This window comes from Pogona vitticeps, chromosome 2, assembly GCF_051106095.1.
Source record: "Pogona vitticeps strain Pit_001003342236 chromosome 2, PviZW2.1, whole genome shotgun sequence".
Classification (NCBI taxonomy): Eukaryota; Metazoa; Chordata; class Lepidosauria; order Squamata; family Agamidae; genus Pogona; species Pogona vitticeps.
This window is the reverse complement of record NC_135784.1, coordinates 310,854,624-310,872,180: the sequence shown is the minus strand read 5'-3', so window position 1 is coordinate 310,872,180 and position 17,557 is coordinate 310,854,624. Positions and strand designations below refer to the sequence as shown.

Sequence of the window (17,557 nt, the reverse complement as noted above, 5' to 3'; positions counted from 1 at the left end):
ACTCGTGAAATTTCAGAATGTAAAAAATTGTGGATATGCCCTGCACTAAAGGGACAGCTGCAAATTGCTGTATACTGTTTTGTTTTTTAAAGGTTTTCTTAAAGAAAAACAACAACGACATTAACATAACATGTGTGTACATACAATGCAACTAGACTTCCCCACCGGTGCCACCGTCACCCCCGGGAATAGGTAACCAGAAGTATCATTTTAATCCCGTTTCACCCCATTCCACTCCAAAAATACATTTCTTCTGCTGGCTTATGACCTGTCGCTTTCACTAAGACGTACTCCAAATATAACTTCCACTGTTTTACCGAAGCACATGCATCTTAAGTTCTTCCATCGGAGAAGAAGGGGGAGAATTAAAACAAAAAACCGCACATTAAGTGGATTTAATTTTTGTTTCTTGACAGAAGGGCAGCCTGGCTTCTGCTGTGACTCATCTTCACTAACCAGAACAAATGCCACCAATAGAGATGGGCACGAACACGAGTTTGGCGGTTCGTCCCACTTTGTTTTTTTGGCCAAACAGTATTTGGTGGTTTCCAGCTCTGCCTCCTTCAGCAGGCGCCCACCCAACTTTCCAGCTCTACCCGCTCTGGGCTCTGGGTGGGTGCCTGCCAGAGGAAATGGGGCTGGGAATGGCCAAAAACCTGTTCGGTTAAGAGACGAAACAGGACGAACCAGCAAACTGGCAGTGCGTGCCCATCTCTAGTCACCAGATCAAGGCAGGCAGCAATTTAACAGCAATGAAGCCCCACCTTATTTATTTTATTTTATTTTATTTATACCCCGCCCATCTGGTCTAAAAGACCACCTCTTGAGCTTCTCTCACCGATACAGCAAAACCCACCGAGATGACAGAAATAAAGCAAGCGAAGAGTTTATCGCTCTATAATTCTGCAGATTCTCTCCCACATTAATCCCTGTGCTACACAACTCCTGGCATTTATAGTGAATAATACCTTGGCTTTAAAAGCATTCCACACATTTTGCATGGGAAAATATTTGACTGGCATTTTTTTCAACATTTCCCAAAATTTCTCATTTTCCCACTAGGAAAGCTGAAAATCTGCCCTTGGGTGAAAAAAAATGGGGAATTGAACTACTTGTGTTTTTTTTCTGTATGTTTTCTGTTTGGGCAGGAACCAGGGTGTATTTGGTTTAATTTTTTTTTAAAATGAAAATTAACATTTAAAAAGTCAATTTTAAAATTATTTAAATCATTATTTAAATCAATCTGATTTTTGAAACTCTTTGATTTTTATCTACCCTGGCAAAGATTTCACATACGAAGGTTGATCAGAGCAATGAAATCCACTCCTATCCATCCATTCCCTCCCTCTTTCACTTGTATGCAGTCCACGTTTCACCTACGGACGTGGCAAGTACAGGTTGCGAAAAGGGTAACCCAAGCGATCCATGAGCCTCAGGAGCAGTCAATATGGTGGACTATTCCTTCCACAAGCTATAAATCAAGGGGTACCTCAGACCCTAAACTGTGGTCAACAGCCTTCCAGTGAATGTATGACACAGGTGTTTGTGTGGCTAAGATGCCACGTGGGCTTCCTGGTAGCCCTACATGCACCCCAAAGGGAGAGACGAGTCCAGATCACAGGTAGAAATAACAAGGCAGCAGAAAACAAGATAACGGGAGCCACGTGCTAGCCTTGGCCAATGACCCAGCTCTCTCTGACTCACATTAAGAGCACTTTCAGGGAAATGCTGCTGACGTCTTCTGTGACTCTTCAAAAGAGCACCTTGGAAAACTGTTTTGTGGGATTGCATCATCCGAAAGACGGCCGCTTGAGATTTCGCCTGTGATTTTGCCCGAACACGTTGACTCTTCTGAGTTCTGCTTGGGATGCTCACGAGACCCGGCCACGTGACTGCGGCCACAACCTTTGGCCACGAACGCGAGACTCAAGTACCCACCCCAGTCCACCCGTCTCTCTCTCTCTCTCTCTCTGTGCTTCCAAGCAAGCAGCCCTTCTAAGCTTGCTGGACAGATGGCAATCCAGAACCTTGGCAAGAGACCCAAAGGGAGGGCGTTCACAAAGGAGAGATACTTCGAGCTACAGGTGCTTCCCTCTCTCCAGCCAAGCCCACCACCACCACCACCAGAGGGGAGGGATTTGCAGTTCTTCCCTGCAAATCCCTCCCCTCTGCACACCCTTGCAGGCTCTTCTCCGAGTCAGGCGGCTTTCCAATCCATCGGAGCTGCACACCCACCCACCCATCCAACCAACCACCCAACCACCCAACCACCCAACCAACCAATGGCATAATCCAACCTAACCCTTGCAAGGCGCTGGGGGTTCCTCAAACAAGGCAGCTGGGCTGGAGGGGGGGGTCTGTTCCTGAGGCTGATGCTGCTTCCTGGGGGAAAGGCGGCATCTGCAGATCCATTATTCCCTTATCAGTTCTCTCCATCTCCTTATCTCTCTCGAGCATGTCAAACAGCTTGGGCTTCTCTCTCCTTTGAATAAACAAGAGAGAGAGAGAGACCCACCATCTCCACTTCTTCATTCCACAGCACACAACCCTTACCCAGAATTTTAGAGGAAGGCCTAAAGAAGAGGCTGGCCTTTTATCACTTTTTTTTTTTTTTTTTTTTTGGCCTACCGAGGTCATCTGCCTCCCAGGTGCCCAGTGGCCTTGATTCATGAGCTTACCTGCCACGCCGTGGTCCTTTTCCAAGGGAACTCATTCCTTTATCTACCTCTATCCCACTTTCCCACCAGCATGGCCCAAAGCAGCTCACAACAAACCAAGTAAGGATACAGTGCCGTTAATAAATGAGTTCTGCCAAGCGGATTCCAACTTGTCCGAGCCTCCTAGGGTTTTCTGGGTCTACGCACTCGGAGACTAGTTTCCCAGTCATCCGTGCAACTTGACCGAAGCCACGCAAGAACCAGCTGCCAGGGGTCCCCTTTTTTTAAGGAGAAAGGCGGGATGAAAATATTTTAAATCCACCCATAAGCCCATCAGCCACAAAGGCTCCAGGTGACCCCTCCCGGAAGCACAGCAGAGATCTGAACGCCCATTCAGTGGTTCCTCATCAGAACGGAGGAGGTGGAGGAGAGAATGACGTGTGTCCTGCTGCGACTGGGTGGTTGTACAATGAGCTGGAGGAGAGCTGACTGGGGAGTGGGGGAGCTGGCTGGCTGGCGGAGGGGGGGTGCGTTTGGCACCTGTGGTGCTGAGCTATCGAAATGGCACGAACCTCCAAACCAAGGTTCCTGCTCCTCTCTAATGGTGACCCTGTGATCTCCAACATGCCCCGTCCTCAATAGCCCTGCACAGCTCTTCCAAACTTAAGCTGGTGGCTTCCTTCAGGGACTCAGTCCATCTTCTATTTGGTCTTCCTCTTTTCCTGCTGCCTTCCACTTTTTCCAGCATGATAGTCTTTTCCAGAGAACCCTGCCTTCTCAGGATGGGCCCCAAACAGAACAGCCTTAATTTCAACATTTTGGCCTCCAGGGAACGTTCAGGCTTGATTTGATCAAGGACCCAACTTGTTTTGTCTTTCTGGCAGTCCACTCGTACCCACAAAGCTCTCCTCCAGCAACACATTTCAAACATATCATTTTTATCCCCCCCCCCCTGTCAGCTTTCACACCCATACATGGTTTGAAATGATGATCTTGCTCTTGGTCACCAATAAACACACCCTGACACGAGATGATCTTTTCTAATTCCTTCATGGCTGCCGTTCTGAGTCTCAGTCTCTTCCCCCTGATTTCTTGGCTGTCGTCTCCATTTGGGTTGATGACTGAACCAAGGTAGACGAAATCTCTGACTATTTCAATTTCCTCATGGTCAATGTTAAAGCTGTGTAGTTCTTCTGTAGCCATGATTTTTTCTCTCCTTCACCTTCAACTGCAGTCCTGCTTCAGCACTTTCTTCTTTCACTTTCCCAAACAGTCATTTCAAGTCATTGCTGTTTTCAATCGATGAGATGGTGTCATCCGCATATCTTAAATGATTGATGTTTCCTCCACCACTTTCCAAACCTCCTTCTTCCGAATCTAGTCTTGTCTTTCCATACGATATGTTCTGCCTACAAAGTGAACAGAGACGGGAACCAAAGGCGCCCTTGTTTGATACCTTTGCCTCCAGGAAACTATTTTGTCTCTCCATATTCTGTTTTTTAACAGCAGCTTCTGGTCCACAATGCTGCTTGCGGATCAGGGCCATCAAAAGGCTGAGGCTCGCCCATTTCTTTCAAAAAAACCTCATAATTTCTCATGATCTAGACCGTCAAAGGCTTTCCTGCAGTCCGGGATCACTGAATGATACCAGATCAATAATAAGCAAAACAGTTCTTTTTATAAATTAATAAGCAGAATGATTCAGAAAAAAAGAGAAGAAACAATCACAAAGAACAATTACACCAATGCACAATGGGATAGCCAAATATCAATCAAGACGAACACACTTCACTTAACTTTAGGCAACCACCTAAACTAGGACATTGCTGCTGGAAAGGGAAGTGTTAAAGCATTAACTCTCCCATTCCCATCTCCCTGCGGCAACAGTCCTCACACACACACAGACACACACACACCCCTCCAAGAAATGCCGGCAACATGCATAACAGTTATACCAGGAAAAGTGGGGGTGGGGTGGGAGGAATGTTGCATCTAAGGAAAGGAAACTCTCACCTCCATGTATAGGATGCTCCCCCATGGACCGCACTTAGCCCCCACCAGCACCTCCATGAAGTTTGGGGGAATAACTTTCCCTAGGGAGCCAGCAAAGCTCATTTGCGTGGGGAGGGGGCACCTGTCCTTCAAAGGGACAACCAAGGAAAGCAAGATGCTAGGAGAAGGGGCAGAGAGGGATGAACGGAGGAAGAAAGAGAGAAAAGATTTATATTGCCGTCCTAAAAGGTTCAACAATCTAGGCAGGCGGTCCCTTGTGCAGATACAGGAACAGTTTGATGGCTGCTCCAAAACCCACACGGTCCTGTCTCCCTTTCCTTTCCTTCTGCTCACCCCTCCCGCTTAGACTAGAGGACTCAGCTTTACTCAAACAGAAAAATAAATCCCACAGAATTTATGCCACTTGATTTCATTTTGTATTGTACTTATGGAAATAACAGCGATTGGTGAACATGATAATTAACGGAAAAGAAACGGTTTATATCTGGAAACCCAATTTGGGTAAGCAATAGAAAATTAACTGGTAGAGACCCTGTTTTCAACCAGCTTTCCATTCTATTCCTAAAATTTAGATGCACTGCAAATGCCCACGTTTTTAGGTGAGATGTGAAAGGACATAACAAGGGGAGCTAACATCTTCTTTTTCTTCTTCTTCTTTTTTTGTATTTTTTCTCACATCACTGGAAACTGTGATTCACCTTTAACTGAAAAGAAGCTACTGGTTTAATCGGGAAGATATCAATGAAGGTAAACCAATGACTGCCAAAAATATATATATTAAAGAATGGCTTTCATGAAAAGTGATCTGGATTTCTAAAAAAGTCATTGCTCTGGCTTGACTTTGTTTGAACTTTAAAGGAATCCTAATAATTAATGCTAAGTTTACACACATCCACCAGACAGGCAAAATCAAAATAGCCATGACACCCGTCATTCCCCTAAGACCCTGAGCTGTGAATCTTTTATGTGCCTGCAACAGTGGGATCATGTCCACACAATAGAAGTCAGAACAAAATGTGCTTTGCACAGCATCCTTAAGATTGTTGTAATATGACACAAAACATCCAGTTCACTTTGAGAACAGACTTTGCATGGTGCTATATAGTTTCCATCCAACTGTACAGGATGGAATTAGGATGTTTCACACAGACTACCACAAGAAAAGAGACAATGTAAATTAATCACAGGATAAAATCTGAATTTTTCGACTTCAGAGGGTGACCCATAAAGAAGCTGAAAAATTAAAGGAGAAAGTGAATCATTAAAAAACTGAACACCCAGGACGGTGTTGTGTTCAGTTTCTGTTCAATGCCACGGCTTCATCGCTCAAGTCCTCCGTGGTCCCACTCCCAGGCCCGAGCCCACCCATTGCTTCAAAGTGGGTTTCTGTTTCGGGAAAGAGTTTGTGAATCTCCTGTTGTGTGAGCGCCAGGAACAGAGGAATTGCCCGCCAAACCTAATTCTTCACCAGTATGATACTGACCGAAGAGGCAAGCAGCTAAAATAGTTTGCCTGCAAAATGAGAGGCGCAAAGCACAAATGGTTACAGCTGATGATTCAATGCGAAATAAATAGGAAACAAAGGGAAGGAAGGGAAATAACTTAGCAGTTAAGGAACCCTGGAAACTGGCTGGGAAGCCGCACGACATCCCTGCTTAGAGCTACCCTAGTCAAAGCCCGAATAGCCCCAGTAACGTCCAACTTTCAGCAGAAGAGAATTAAGATGTTCTTACGCACTGGCTGGCCAATGGCTGTTGACTCTACTGTCGGCAGCTTCTAGGTTTTCAGGCAAACCTCGAGACGGAACGGGGGGGGCACATGATCAGTATCTGCCCATAAAAGCGCGAACATTTCCCCCCAAGCCCCTTGAAAGGAAGGCAGGGCTTTGTAAAGACTTTACACCCTAATGTCTCCTGAGGTTCCCACCCAGGTGCCACACCCCAGGGGTGGAAGCACAGGTGAAACACTGCAATGGGATTGCCATAGTCAACAAGAGAGCTTTCACTGGATTTGACTCCACCACTGGCACCGAACGGCTAAAGAATTTTGGGGCCCAGTGTTATCCGCTCGCAGGAGGCTGATCCAACAACTACCAACATCCTGGGGTCCTGGAAAGAATGGCAACATGCCCCCCCCGCAACATTTGCCACACTACAAATAAGCCCCCGTTCATTTTCTTGGCAAAGTTAAAGAGACGCACGAATCACCGAATCGTAGAAAAAAGGAGCTGCAAGGGGCCATTAAGGCCATCGAGTCCACCCCCCTGCGAAATGAAGGAATCCAAATCAAAGTACTGTATGTACCGAGACAGATGGCTGTCTCTATTTTCTCCTGAATGCCTCCAGTGATGGAGCACTGAGGTCACGTGCACCATCATTGTACTGCTCGTAAGAAGTTTTTCCTGGTATTCAGCCTAAATCTGGCTTCCAGTCGCTGGAGCCCATTGTTGCATGTCCTGCACTCTGAAATGACTAAGAACAACAGGTCCTGCCCCACCTCTTCACGAAAAGTGCTACCCTATCTCCCCCCCCCCCCTCAGCCTTCTTTTCTCACAAACAGCAGCAAACCACTTCTTTAGATGTATGGAAACCCCACGCCCCACACAAGATGCGCCAGGCATTTCGTGAAGCTATGACATGCAACGCCTTTTTGTCTTCCAAAAACCTTGGCGATAAAATATTTCACCCAGGGCCGATCAAATACTCTTTGACTCCTCAGAGCTACTCAGAACATGGTCAACTGTGCACATAAAGTGGAAGAAACCACTGAAGTGGTCCAAGTACACTTGCTGTGTATGCCCAAGGATGCTGCGCTCAACCGCAGCTTGCCAACCAATAATATGTGATTAACCTGCAAACCGTTTTTTTGCAGTTTCTCCAACACACAAATGTATTCCAAGTTAAGAAACTCGTTAAGCTTAGGTGGTTCCAAATGGGTTCCTTGCATCTTTGTAGGAAAACCGTCTACTTCACTAAAGACCTGAAGCAGGCGAGGAAACCAGACAGCATTTACAATTTATTCAGCCAAAGCCTTTCTCTGCACAACATGTTCCTTCTAGGGCCACAGATGCCCACCCAAAGTGTCAGAGATGACACAGGAGCAGCTGGAAATCCACGTCCAATAATTATACAGGGTCCCTGCAACCTTTTTAAAAAGGTGAATCACAGCTCCTGGAAGCCTCTAGAAGCGGCAACATCCCCTTTTATTTTGTTGCTGAAATTGTTTTTGGCACAGGAGTGGCACAGGGACTCACAATCCTGGGGGGGGGGGTTACAACCGTGGGCTTTGTACTGTAACATTAAACCAGTACAGAGCAAACAAAAAAAGCAATTTTAAAATGTATCATTTTTTTAAAAAAATGCACAGCACCAAACTGTAGGCAATCAACCACCCCAAGGCTGCCAGAATTTAAAAAAAAAATACTGTATTTGCCCGTGTGAAAAAGGGCAAGCCGACAGGAGTTTGCCTAGCCTTCCTGACAAGGAGTTCCAAAGCCCGGGAAGAACCACCAAGCAAAGGTGTTTTTCAGAGGGTGAAGGACTAAGAGCAAGGGCTCCCCCTCAAACTCCCACTACCCAGGCGGGTCTTCTGGGGAAGCCTGGACCCGAATCGTATCGGCTTCTATGCGTCGTAACTGGCACTTTGTGGGGAAAGACCTTCAGCCCGCCAGGCGGTGTTCCTGCCTCTTCCTTTCTCTGCAAACAACCCAGCGGGACCTGGCGTAAACAAGGAAACACAGCCAACAGCAAGAAGGCCGGGTTCTCCAGGAAAACGTTGTTTCTTTCAAAAGAAAAAGCCTGGAGTCGCCACGGAGGCAAGACAAGGAGAAGCAAGCAGGCATGAGCCTCTGAGGGACATTGACAGGTCCGTTCTGTCCCCGAGCATCTTGCCCAGATCTTGCCCTTGGGGGTAAAGAATTGCTAGGATGAGGATCCACAGCAGATGAGCCACAACACAGACCAAGGTCTTGCTGGAGGTTGGGAAGGAGAAGAAGAAGAAGAACATCACAGCATACCGAAGGCAGGCAGGATGCAGGAGGGCAATCCGTCCCCTGATCTGAAAAAGCCCAAATACTAGGGTTTGGGGGGACTGGGAGAAACACACATATACACACACCAGCAACTCTTCAAATCCTCAGGTGAGGTACATCCCGTTTGGCCTTTCTAATATCTAGAGGCCATGAATGAAAGAAGACTTATGAAACCCTTTGCACAGAAGTTGCATGAGAATGGTGTTTTATTTTCCTGGGGTTATCCAGCCAATATTTTAATTTTTAAAGATGGAAAACTCTTGAAAGCTAGCAACCCAGCAGAGGCGGAGAAGTTACTATACAGACTTAACATACAACGTACTACTCAGCAGGCCGAAGAAGAGAAGGAGGGAGGAGAAGAAGAAGAAGAAGAAGATTGAGGGAATTTATATGTGACTGTAAATATGAATAAGCTTCCTTCAGGAATGTAAAATTTATACCACGTGAAAATAGTTTTTTTTGTTTTTGGTTAGTGTTGGTTGAAAAGAATGAAATTTTTTTTGGGGGGGGAGTATGTGGGTAGACAGATCTCCACGTATAGAGACGAAAATGGGGGGATATAGTATCCTTACCCAACTCCTTGGGAAGGGGTTATTTTTGGGCTATGGGGGAGGGAAAGACCATCAAAAAATAGTAAATAATAGGGGCACACCAGGGGGAGTTGAGATAGACAAAAAATGGGGAGGATAATTAAAGTACTCTCCTTAAATGTGAATGGTTTGGCCTCAGATCTGAAACGTTATAGATTAAATAAGATGATAAAGGATCAAGGGGTTGATATTCTGTGTTTGCAGGAAACGCATAAGAGTAAGAGAGACGTAAGACCTTTGATGAAGTCTTCTGACTGGAGTTTGCAGATAGAGTCAAGGGGAACAAACAAAGCAAGGGGTGTGGCTATTCTCTTGCACTCTAGAATGAATATAGATGTTTTGGAACAATGTAAAGATAGAGATGGAAGATTTATTTTTGTGAAATTCAGGATGAATGGAAAGAAGTATACTTTGGCATGTATTTATGCACCTAACAAAGGACAAACCCTATTTTTGAACCGAACCTTTCAAAGATTGCAGTCATTTTATGAAGGAGACTTGTTAATTGCAGGGGATTTGAATAATGATATTAGGGAAAATAAGAAATTAAACTTAAAAAAATGGAAACTTAAAGAGGTATTTAGTCTCCTGCAGGATGAAAAGCATCCTACCTTTTACTCAAAAAGGTATAAAAAGTTTTCCTGTATTGATCATATCTTAGTGAAAGAAACTAACGATATGGAAGTTAATAGTGTGGAAACAGGAGCTATATGGATTTCAGATCACGCACCATTACTTGTTGAGATTGGTTTGGAGGAGGAACAGAAAGTTAGAAGGTGGAGGTTTAACTCTAGGATATTTTTGCAACAAAAGGATAGAGAGGATTTAATAAGAGGGATACAAAAATATTTTAAAGAAAATAAAGGATCTGCGGAGGAAGATATAATTTGGGATGCTGCAAAGGCAGTAATCAGGGGAATATGTATTTCTAAAGAAATTCATTTTAGAAGAAAGGTGAATTTTAAAAGGGAACAAAAATTAAAGGAGATAGTTGAATTACAAAGAAGATTACAGGTGAAGTTTGAAAGACAAATACAGGAACAGTTGAATAGGGTGAAAGAGGAGCTGCAAGAGTTAGATAATTTGTTTTTGTGGAAAAAAGATTTATTGGTGAGGAATGAGTATCAGAGAATAAATATAAACTCGATGAAAAGATTGGCAAACTATTTGAAGAAAAGAAAGGAAAAACAAAAGATAGGGTGCATGAAAAATGAAACGGGAAGTAAGGTGTTTAAAGACAAACAAATAAGGGAGATCTTTGAAGATTTTTATAGTAAGTTATTTAAAGTAAATGAAGAGAAACAATTTGAAGAAGCTATTGTGAACAAAATTAAGAAACAAGATTTAGCAATTTTAAATGAAGATATCACACAACAAGAAATCTTGACAGTTATTAAAAATTTAAAAAGTAGGAAATCACCAGGCTTAGATGGTTTTACATCAGAATTTTATAAAATGGTGGGGCCTTTAATAGTTCCAGAAATGCAGAGTTTGTTTAACAAGATAATGAAGGGAGGGAGAGCCCCTGAATCATGGAGGAAAACAGAAATTATGATAATCTTGAAACAATCGAGAGACCCGACGGACCCCAACTCTTATAGGCCTATTAGTTTAACAAACCAGGATTATAAAATTTTTGCAAAAATTTTAGCAAATAGATTAGAGAAAACACTCCCAAGATTAATAGGAGAGGATCAATATGGTTTTGTTAAAGGGAGATATATTGGACACCCTATAAGGAATGTGATTAATACTCTACATCACGGAAACAGTGAAGGAAGATTTGCCCTTTTAAAATTAGATGTATATAAGGCATTTGACACTCTAAGTCATGGGTATTTATTTCAAGTACTAAGTAAATTTGGATTTGACGGTCCCTTTTTGATAGCATTAAAAGAAATTTATAGAGAAGGGAAGGCAATGATTAAAGTTAATGATAATTATACAAAAGAAATTTTGCTCCAGAGAGGAGTGAAGCAGGGATGTCCCTTATCCCCAATGCTGTTTGTGTTATCTATGGAACCCTTAGCCGAAAAAATTAGAAGTAGTAGTAAAATAAGAGGATATACAGTAGGGAAAGAGGTAATTAAATTAAATCTGTATGCGGATGATATAATATTGGTGTTACAAAATCCTCTTGATGCAATAAGAGAACTACTGATAATTTTAGAAGAGTTTAAAGAATATTCAGGTTTAGGAGTAAATATTTCGAAATCAGAAATAATGTTTAAAAGGATAGATTTAAAGGAACAAAAAGAAATAGCAAAGCTGACAGGTATGAAATTAGGAATTAGGAGATTAAAGTATTTAGGTATAACAATAACAAAAAGTATTAAAAATTTGATGGGAACTAATTATAAAATAACTTGGAGAAGGATACAGGAAAAACTAAACGAATGGGATAATAGATATATAAGTATTTTAGGGAAAATAAGGGCAATAAAAATGTTTATAATACCAAAGATGTTATATCTATTTCAGGTACTCCCGGAGTACATCCCAAAAAAACAATTAGCTGTATGGGATCAAGAATTAAAAAATTGGGTTTTTGGGAAGAAGAAAGCTAGAATAGTAAAGAGGGTAATATATTCACCACAGGAAGATTTAGGGTGGGGTCTCCCACATTTGGAAAGCTATTACGAAGCTTTTCAAATAAAAATGCTATTGGAATTAGATGGGAAAAGTGTGGAGAAATGGGTAAGATGGGAGGATATAATAAATAAAGGAGTAGGTAAATTTGGAATATTTACACAGAAGGTTAAAAACGACATTAAAAATACAATAGGCCCAAGACAGACAGCACTAACAATATGGGGGGAAAGGCAACTTAATTGGATGCCAAGTCTTTCCAAATGGACCCCACTAGAATCTCTAGGTGAGGATTTGAAAATTGAGAAAACTTTTTGGAAGAAACTAAAAGAAACTGGCTATTATAGAGTGAAGGATTTATATAACCCTCAGGGGACACAGATTCCGGCACAAAATGTAGTAGGACAAGTTGGAAGACAATACTGGCTACAGACTATGGCTTTATATAATATTTTGAAACAGAGAAGGTATTCTGGAATACTAAATAAAGAGGATACCCCGCTAGAAAAACTATATAATAATAAAGAGGATAATAAGAAGGGTATTGCAAGGAAGTTGTACAACTTGATAAATACAGATAAAGATTATATGATTGGGACAATACAAACGAAGTGGGAAAGAGAAATGACATTGTCAGCATACGAAATAGATGGGTTAATGGAAGGCATATTGGAAATCAAAATGGATAAATTTAGAGAATTGGAGATGAAATTAATATTGAAATGGTATAGGACACCCCCTCAGTTGTCTTATATGATAAAAGGTTTGAATTCAAGTTGCTGGCATTGTAAGAGGAGTAAGGGATATTATGCACATCTTTGGTGCGAATGCCCTAAGGTTATTGAATTTTGGCAGCTGATTTTAGAAAAGGTGAACGCCGTGTGTAATATTAAATTGCAGCTGACTGGGAAAATCTTGTTTATGGGAGTTCTGGGGAATAATAAAGTAAAAAAACCTAAACAGAATTTATTTAAAGCTATGATTATAGCAGCACATGCAGTAATAGCTTATGGGTGGAAGGATGCATCAAAATGGACTTTGGAAAGATGGAATTGGTATTTATATGAATGGATTCAATCAGACATACTGTCGATTTTGACACAGGATAAGGTATGGGAAGAAAAAACATTAGAGATAAGAAAGAAATGGTCGGGATATGTAAGATGGGTAAGAGAAGGGGGGGCCAATAATGTTATATTGGTTAAACTCCAAAAGGTGTGCTCATGGTTGCAGATTTAAAATTAAATGGTCTTTTTTTTTGGGGGGGTGGGATAAGGGGGTAGAAATAAATAGGAAAATGATGACTATGTAAAGATAAGAGAAATGGTTATGTATGGATATGTTAATTAAAAAATTAAAAAAAAAAAAAAAATATCTAGAGGCCAACACCACATTCTGAAAGCTAATAATATGATATCAGAGTCGGATGAGATTTTTATCAAATTGTTCTAAAATATTCCCATTGTCTCAGGGCGCTTCGACAAAAGCTGTCCTGGGGGTGGGGGGGGGGAATACCTAATAAATAGTTTGAAGGGAGGGAAAGCATCAAAAGTCCAAGACAAGTTTAGCATCTCCTTTCCAAGCTATTTATAAGTCTGCCTGCTCTTCCTGCCCCCCCCAAAAAAATACGCAGGGATTCAGCAGCAACCCTATTCGGGCTCAAGCCCAGGGATCTTTGGCATTTCATTCATAGGCAGCATGCAAATATAATGAAGGAGAGGAGAGGAATCACAGCCCACGGGAGAAGCAGGGCGAGGGGAGACCAGAATGGAGAAACACACACACAGAGATTACAGCAAACGTTAAAGTTGTCTGGATGACTTTCAGAAGCGTACAAGAGACCGCTGTACACCCTGGTGTCTACTACAAAGAGGCCGAGAGGCTTTGGTTTGAAACTGACACGAAGACAACCTAAGAAGAGGAATGGCAAAGACTAATGACTTTAAAGAGTTATGGACCTTATATTTGGAATATGCCTTTCTGAAAGGGAAAGGTTAGAGGCCAGCAGAAGAATCCATGGGCTTTTGGAATGGAACGGGGTAAAAAGTTGCAAAATGATATTGCACAGTGGCAGAGAAAAAGGCAATTCAAGGGGTGATCAAGACGGCCCAAAACATCATTGGCTGTTCACTCCTCTCTTTGGAAGAATTGTATAAGAACAGATGTAAGAGGAAGGTATCTAATATACTGAAAGACTCCTCTCATCCGGGACATCAGCTCTTTGAACTATTGCCATCGAGAAGGAGATTCAGGGTATTGAAAGCAAGGACAAGCAGATTCAAGAACAGCTTCTACCCAAGTGCAGTATTGAGTTTAAATGCGGGGTCATAAGTTTTTGGTGGAATTTTAATTGCTGGGAGAAACGGGGTATCTATATTTGTATGGTGAGTGTTGTGTATATTTTTAACTTTTTTTGTAGTGGTGTTGTCCAGTTTTACCTTGGGGAAGAGCACCTCATTTCGTTGCACCCACTTGTGAGTGCAATGACAAATAAATTTCTTATCTTATCTTATCTTATCTTATCTTATCTTATCTTATCTTATCTTATCTCATCTTATCTTATCTTATCTTATCTTATCTTATCTTATCTTACTAGTCACCCAGTCCTAAGGGTGGCACCGGTGGGGAAGGCTTGATTTTTAATTTGTACAGGTATTGTGTATTTTGTAAATATGTATCCAAAGTTAGTTTGTTATTTGTTATTTTCTTTTAATAAAATAAATGTATATATTAAAAAAGAGGAAGACAACATAAAATATGCAGTGTTTTTTTTCCTCCAAAACTTTTTAAAGCAATGCAACCTTAACCAAAGGCAATTAGAGAGATTCAGAGGCGTGGCCGCCTTTAAGGTATCCAGGAATAGACCATGCAGGTCAGGTAACAACCAGGGGGAGGGAATGAGCCTGTGTCTCCAGGTTAGGGGTCACCCTCTCTGATATGGAGTCTGGAAAACTGGCAATTTAAGGAGGCAAGGCAAGATCTCCAGACTTAATATGCAGGGAGATGCCCGAGAAAGAACATTGGATTTAGGTGGGATACATACAGTTCTGCTGAGTGACAAAGTTAGTATTTGAAGAGCTCATATAGAAAAGTAAAAAAATACCAGAATTAACAAGACAAAAGGGAAAGGTGAGAAAAATCCTTCGTTGGGTGTTTTGTGCCAACAAAATTGCTCTGACTTAAGAGTGTCCCTGTTAAGAGCGACCAAACCATAATTTGAACCCGGATCTCCAGTCTTCTATCCGCTCCACCGCAGCGGCTCTGGAGGCCTTTTCCAAAGGATCGACTACAAAGTCACAAACCGTGGAAATCTTTGAGAACCCTTCGTCGGTCCAGCTGGAATTTTTTGCAACACTCACACCCCTTTGGGGGAATTAACGAGAGCAAAGAAGCGAGGCTGCTGCAAAAGCTTCCCTTGCCTGAATCCGTACAGAGCGGAGAGCGCAAAGACCCAAGAATGTCTATATTTTCAAGCAAACTACAAGACGGGCAGTTTCATGCTGCTAGACACCTACCCAGTCCTTGGAGACAAGAGGGGAAAGTTCAATTCCCATCCGATCTTGACCCTCTAAAATCATACTGGGAGCGTTTTAAAATTGAGCATGAGCACCAAGAGGTGAGAAATATTTTCCACTCCCTAAATCTCCGAACAATAATCAGACCCGAGAGGGCGATGGTTGGGTCCCTTGTCCAAGGAAAAGCCGGCCGGTCTACTTGGCCACCTGAAAACAGCCTCTTCCCCCCCCCCTTCCGGCTCCCTGGTGGATCAGAGCGCCCCAGGCGGGAAGCCCGTCCGATGGGCAAGGCAGGAACCCCAACCAGCCTGGGGGGGGGGTCAGAAAAGGGACCGACAGAGTTTGTGGGGAGGGTCGAAGAACAGCTGGGGGGGGGGGAAGCGAGGGGTCGGCGGGGCTGAAAAACCAGCGGAGTCCCGCCCGGCTTCCCTCTTTCGCGGGCCGGGCGAGAAACCTTCCCCGCAGCAGCTCCGGGCAAGGGGGAGCGTCGGGAAAAAGGGGGCCGGAGGGGAAGGATGGGGGGGCACACGCACAGACCCCCACCCCCCACCCCGTCCATCAGTCCGTCTTTCGAGCCGCCGCGCGGGGGCGCCCTCCTACCTGCTTGAACTGCTCCTCGTAGGTCCACTCGTGGGGCGGCGGGGGCGGCGGCGGCTCCTGCCCGACGGGCGGCGGGGGCGGCCCGGGTGAGGCGAGGCCGGCGGGGCGCAGCAGCAGCAGCGAGGGCCGCGGCTCCGAGGGGACGGCCCGGGCGGTGGCGGCGGGGTAGCCTTCGGTCGCCCGCTGGCCCCGCCGAGGCTCCCCGTCGCCTTCCTCCTCCGCCTCCTCTTCCTCCTCTTCCTCCTCCTCCTCGTCGTCCTCGTCCTCCTCTTCGAGGTCCTCCTCGCCTTCCCGGAGGGCGGACGGGGCGTCGGGCCGGGCGGGCGGAGGCAGCCTGGGGGGCGGCGGCGGGGGCGGCACGGGCGGCGGCAGCGGGGCGCGGGCCGAAGGCAGCCCCCCGCGCCCTCCGCCCGCCAGCCCGGCCGGGAAGGGGCGCGGCGTGCCCGCCAGGCCGGGGGCCGTCGGGGCGCCTCCGCCCGGGGGCCGGTGGTGGGGCGCGGGGCGGGGGCGGCTCTCTCCTGCCCCGCCGGCTCCGGGCGCCCGGCGCAGCTTCTCCTCTAGGCGCGCCGCCTGCGCCCGCTGCAGGTTCTCCATCACCGCCTCCAGACGGAGCCCCCCGCGGCCCGGCGAGCACGGCGACGGCGAGGACGAGGCGGCCGCGAAGGCGGCGGCCTGGAAGGGAGAGGACCGGGGGGGTGGGGTGGGGGTGGGGAGAGGAGGAAGACAGAGAGAGGGGGGCGCCGGTCAGCGGGACGGGGGGCCAAAAGGAGGAGCCGAGGCCGACGCCGCGGACGGAGGGGTGAAGGCGGCGGCGGCCGAGCCGAGGGCAAGAGCCGCGCCGCGAAAAGTTGGCCCGAAAACTTGGGCGACCGACGGGGCGGGCGATTCCCGGCGGGGGCAGGAGGAGGAGGAGGAGGAGGCGCCCCTCCCCCGCCCGCCCTCCCTCCCTCCCGGGCAAACGTGGGGAGACTCACGGTCGGGGGGGACGGGAAGGTTCGGGGGTTGGGGGCGCCCGGGCGGGCGGGGGTCGGGGGGGGCGACGCGACGGGCGGGGGCTTACCAAGGCCGGTTTGGTGACCACGCCGGGGTTCTCCACCATCGTGCTGCTCCCGCTGCTGCCGCCGCTCTGGCTGTGCCGCCTCTGGAGCCGCGCTCGGCCGCCCGCCCGTCCGCCCGCCCGCAAGCTCAGCCCCGGGGGCGGGGGCGCCGCAGCCGCGTGCCGCCCCGGACCGCCGCCGGCTCTGGATGCCCGGGCAGGCAGGCGGGCGGGTGGCCGCGGCGGCGATCGGGGGCTGGGCTGGGCTGGGCCGGGGGGGCTTGTTTGGGTCCCTCCCCTCCCCCCTCAGCCCCCGCCTGCCCGACCCCTCCCCCAGGCATGTGCCAGGCCAGCTCCGAGCCCTCCCGAGGCTTTTTCTCCCGCGTGGCAGCTGCGGGGGGGGAGGGGGAGGCGGAGGGGAGGGGGGAGCAGAGGTCGGGGACCAACGGGGGGTGCCCCCCCTCTCTTCTCCCCCTCCCTCTCCCCCTCCCCGCCCGGCGGTCCTTTCGGCACCAAGTGGCTGCCCG

At 46.3% G+C, this 17,557-nt stretch overlaps 1 protein-coding gene across 1 annotated transcript in view; it reads right to left on the bottom strand.

The window, feature by feature from the left end:
* Positions 1 to 17,238, bottom strand: part of ARID3C (AT-rich interaction domain 3C) — a 104,298-nt gene extending 87,060 nt beyond the window's left edge. Inside the window, exons 1-2 of the mRNA XM_072993027.2 lie at positions 17,055 to 17,238; positions 15,995 to 16,666 (exon numbers count right to left, since the gene is read on the bottom strand). Of these exons, the coding sequence (XP_072849128.2) occupies positions 15,995 to 16,666; positions 17,055 to 17,093 (711 nt within the window). The 5' untranslated portion in view covers positions 17,094 to 17,238. The remainder of the gene's footprint in view (positions 1 to 15,994; positions 16,667 to 17,054) is intronic.
* Positions 17,239 to 17,557: the final 319 nt, after the last annotated feature.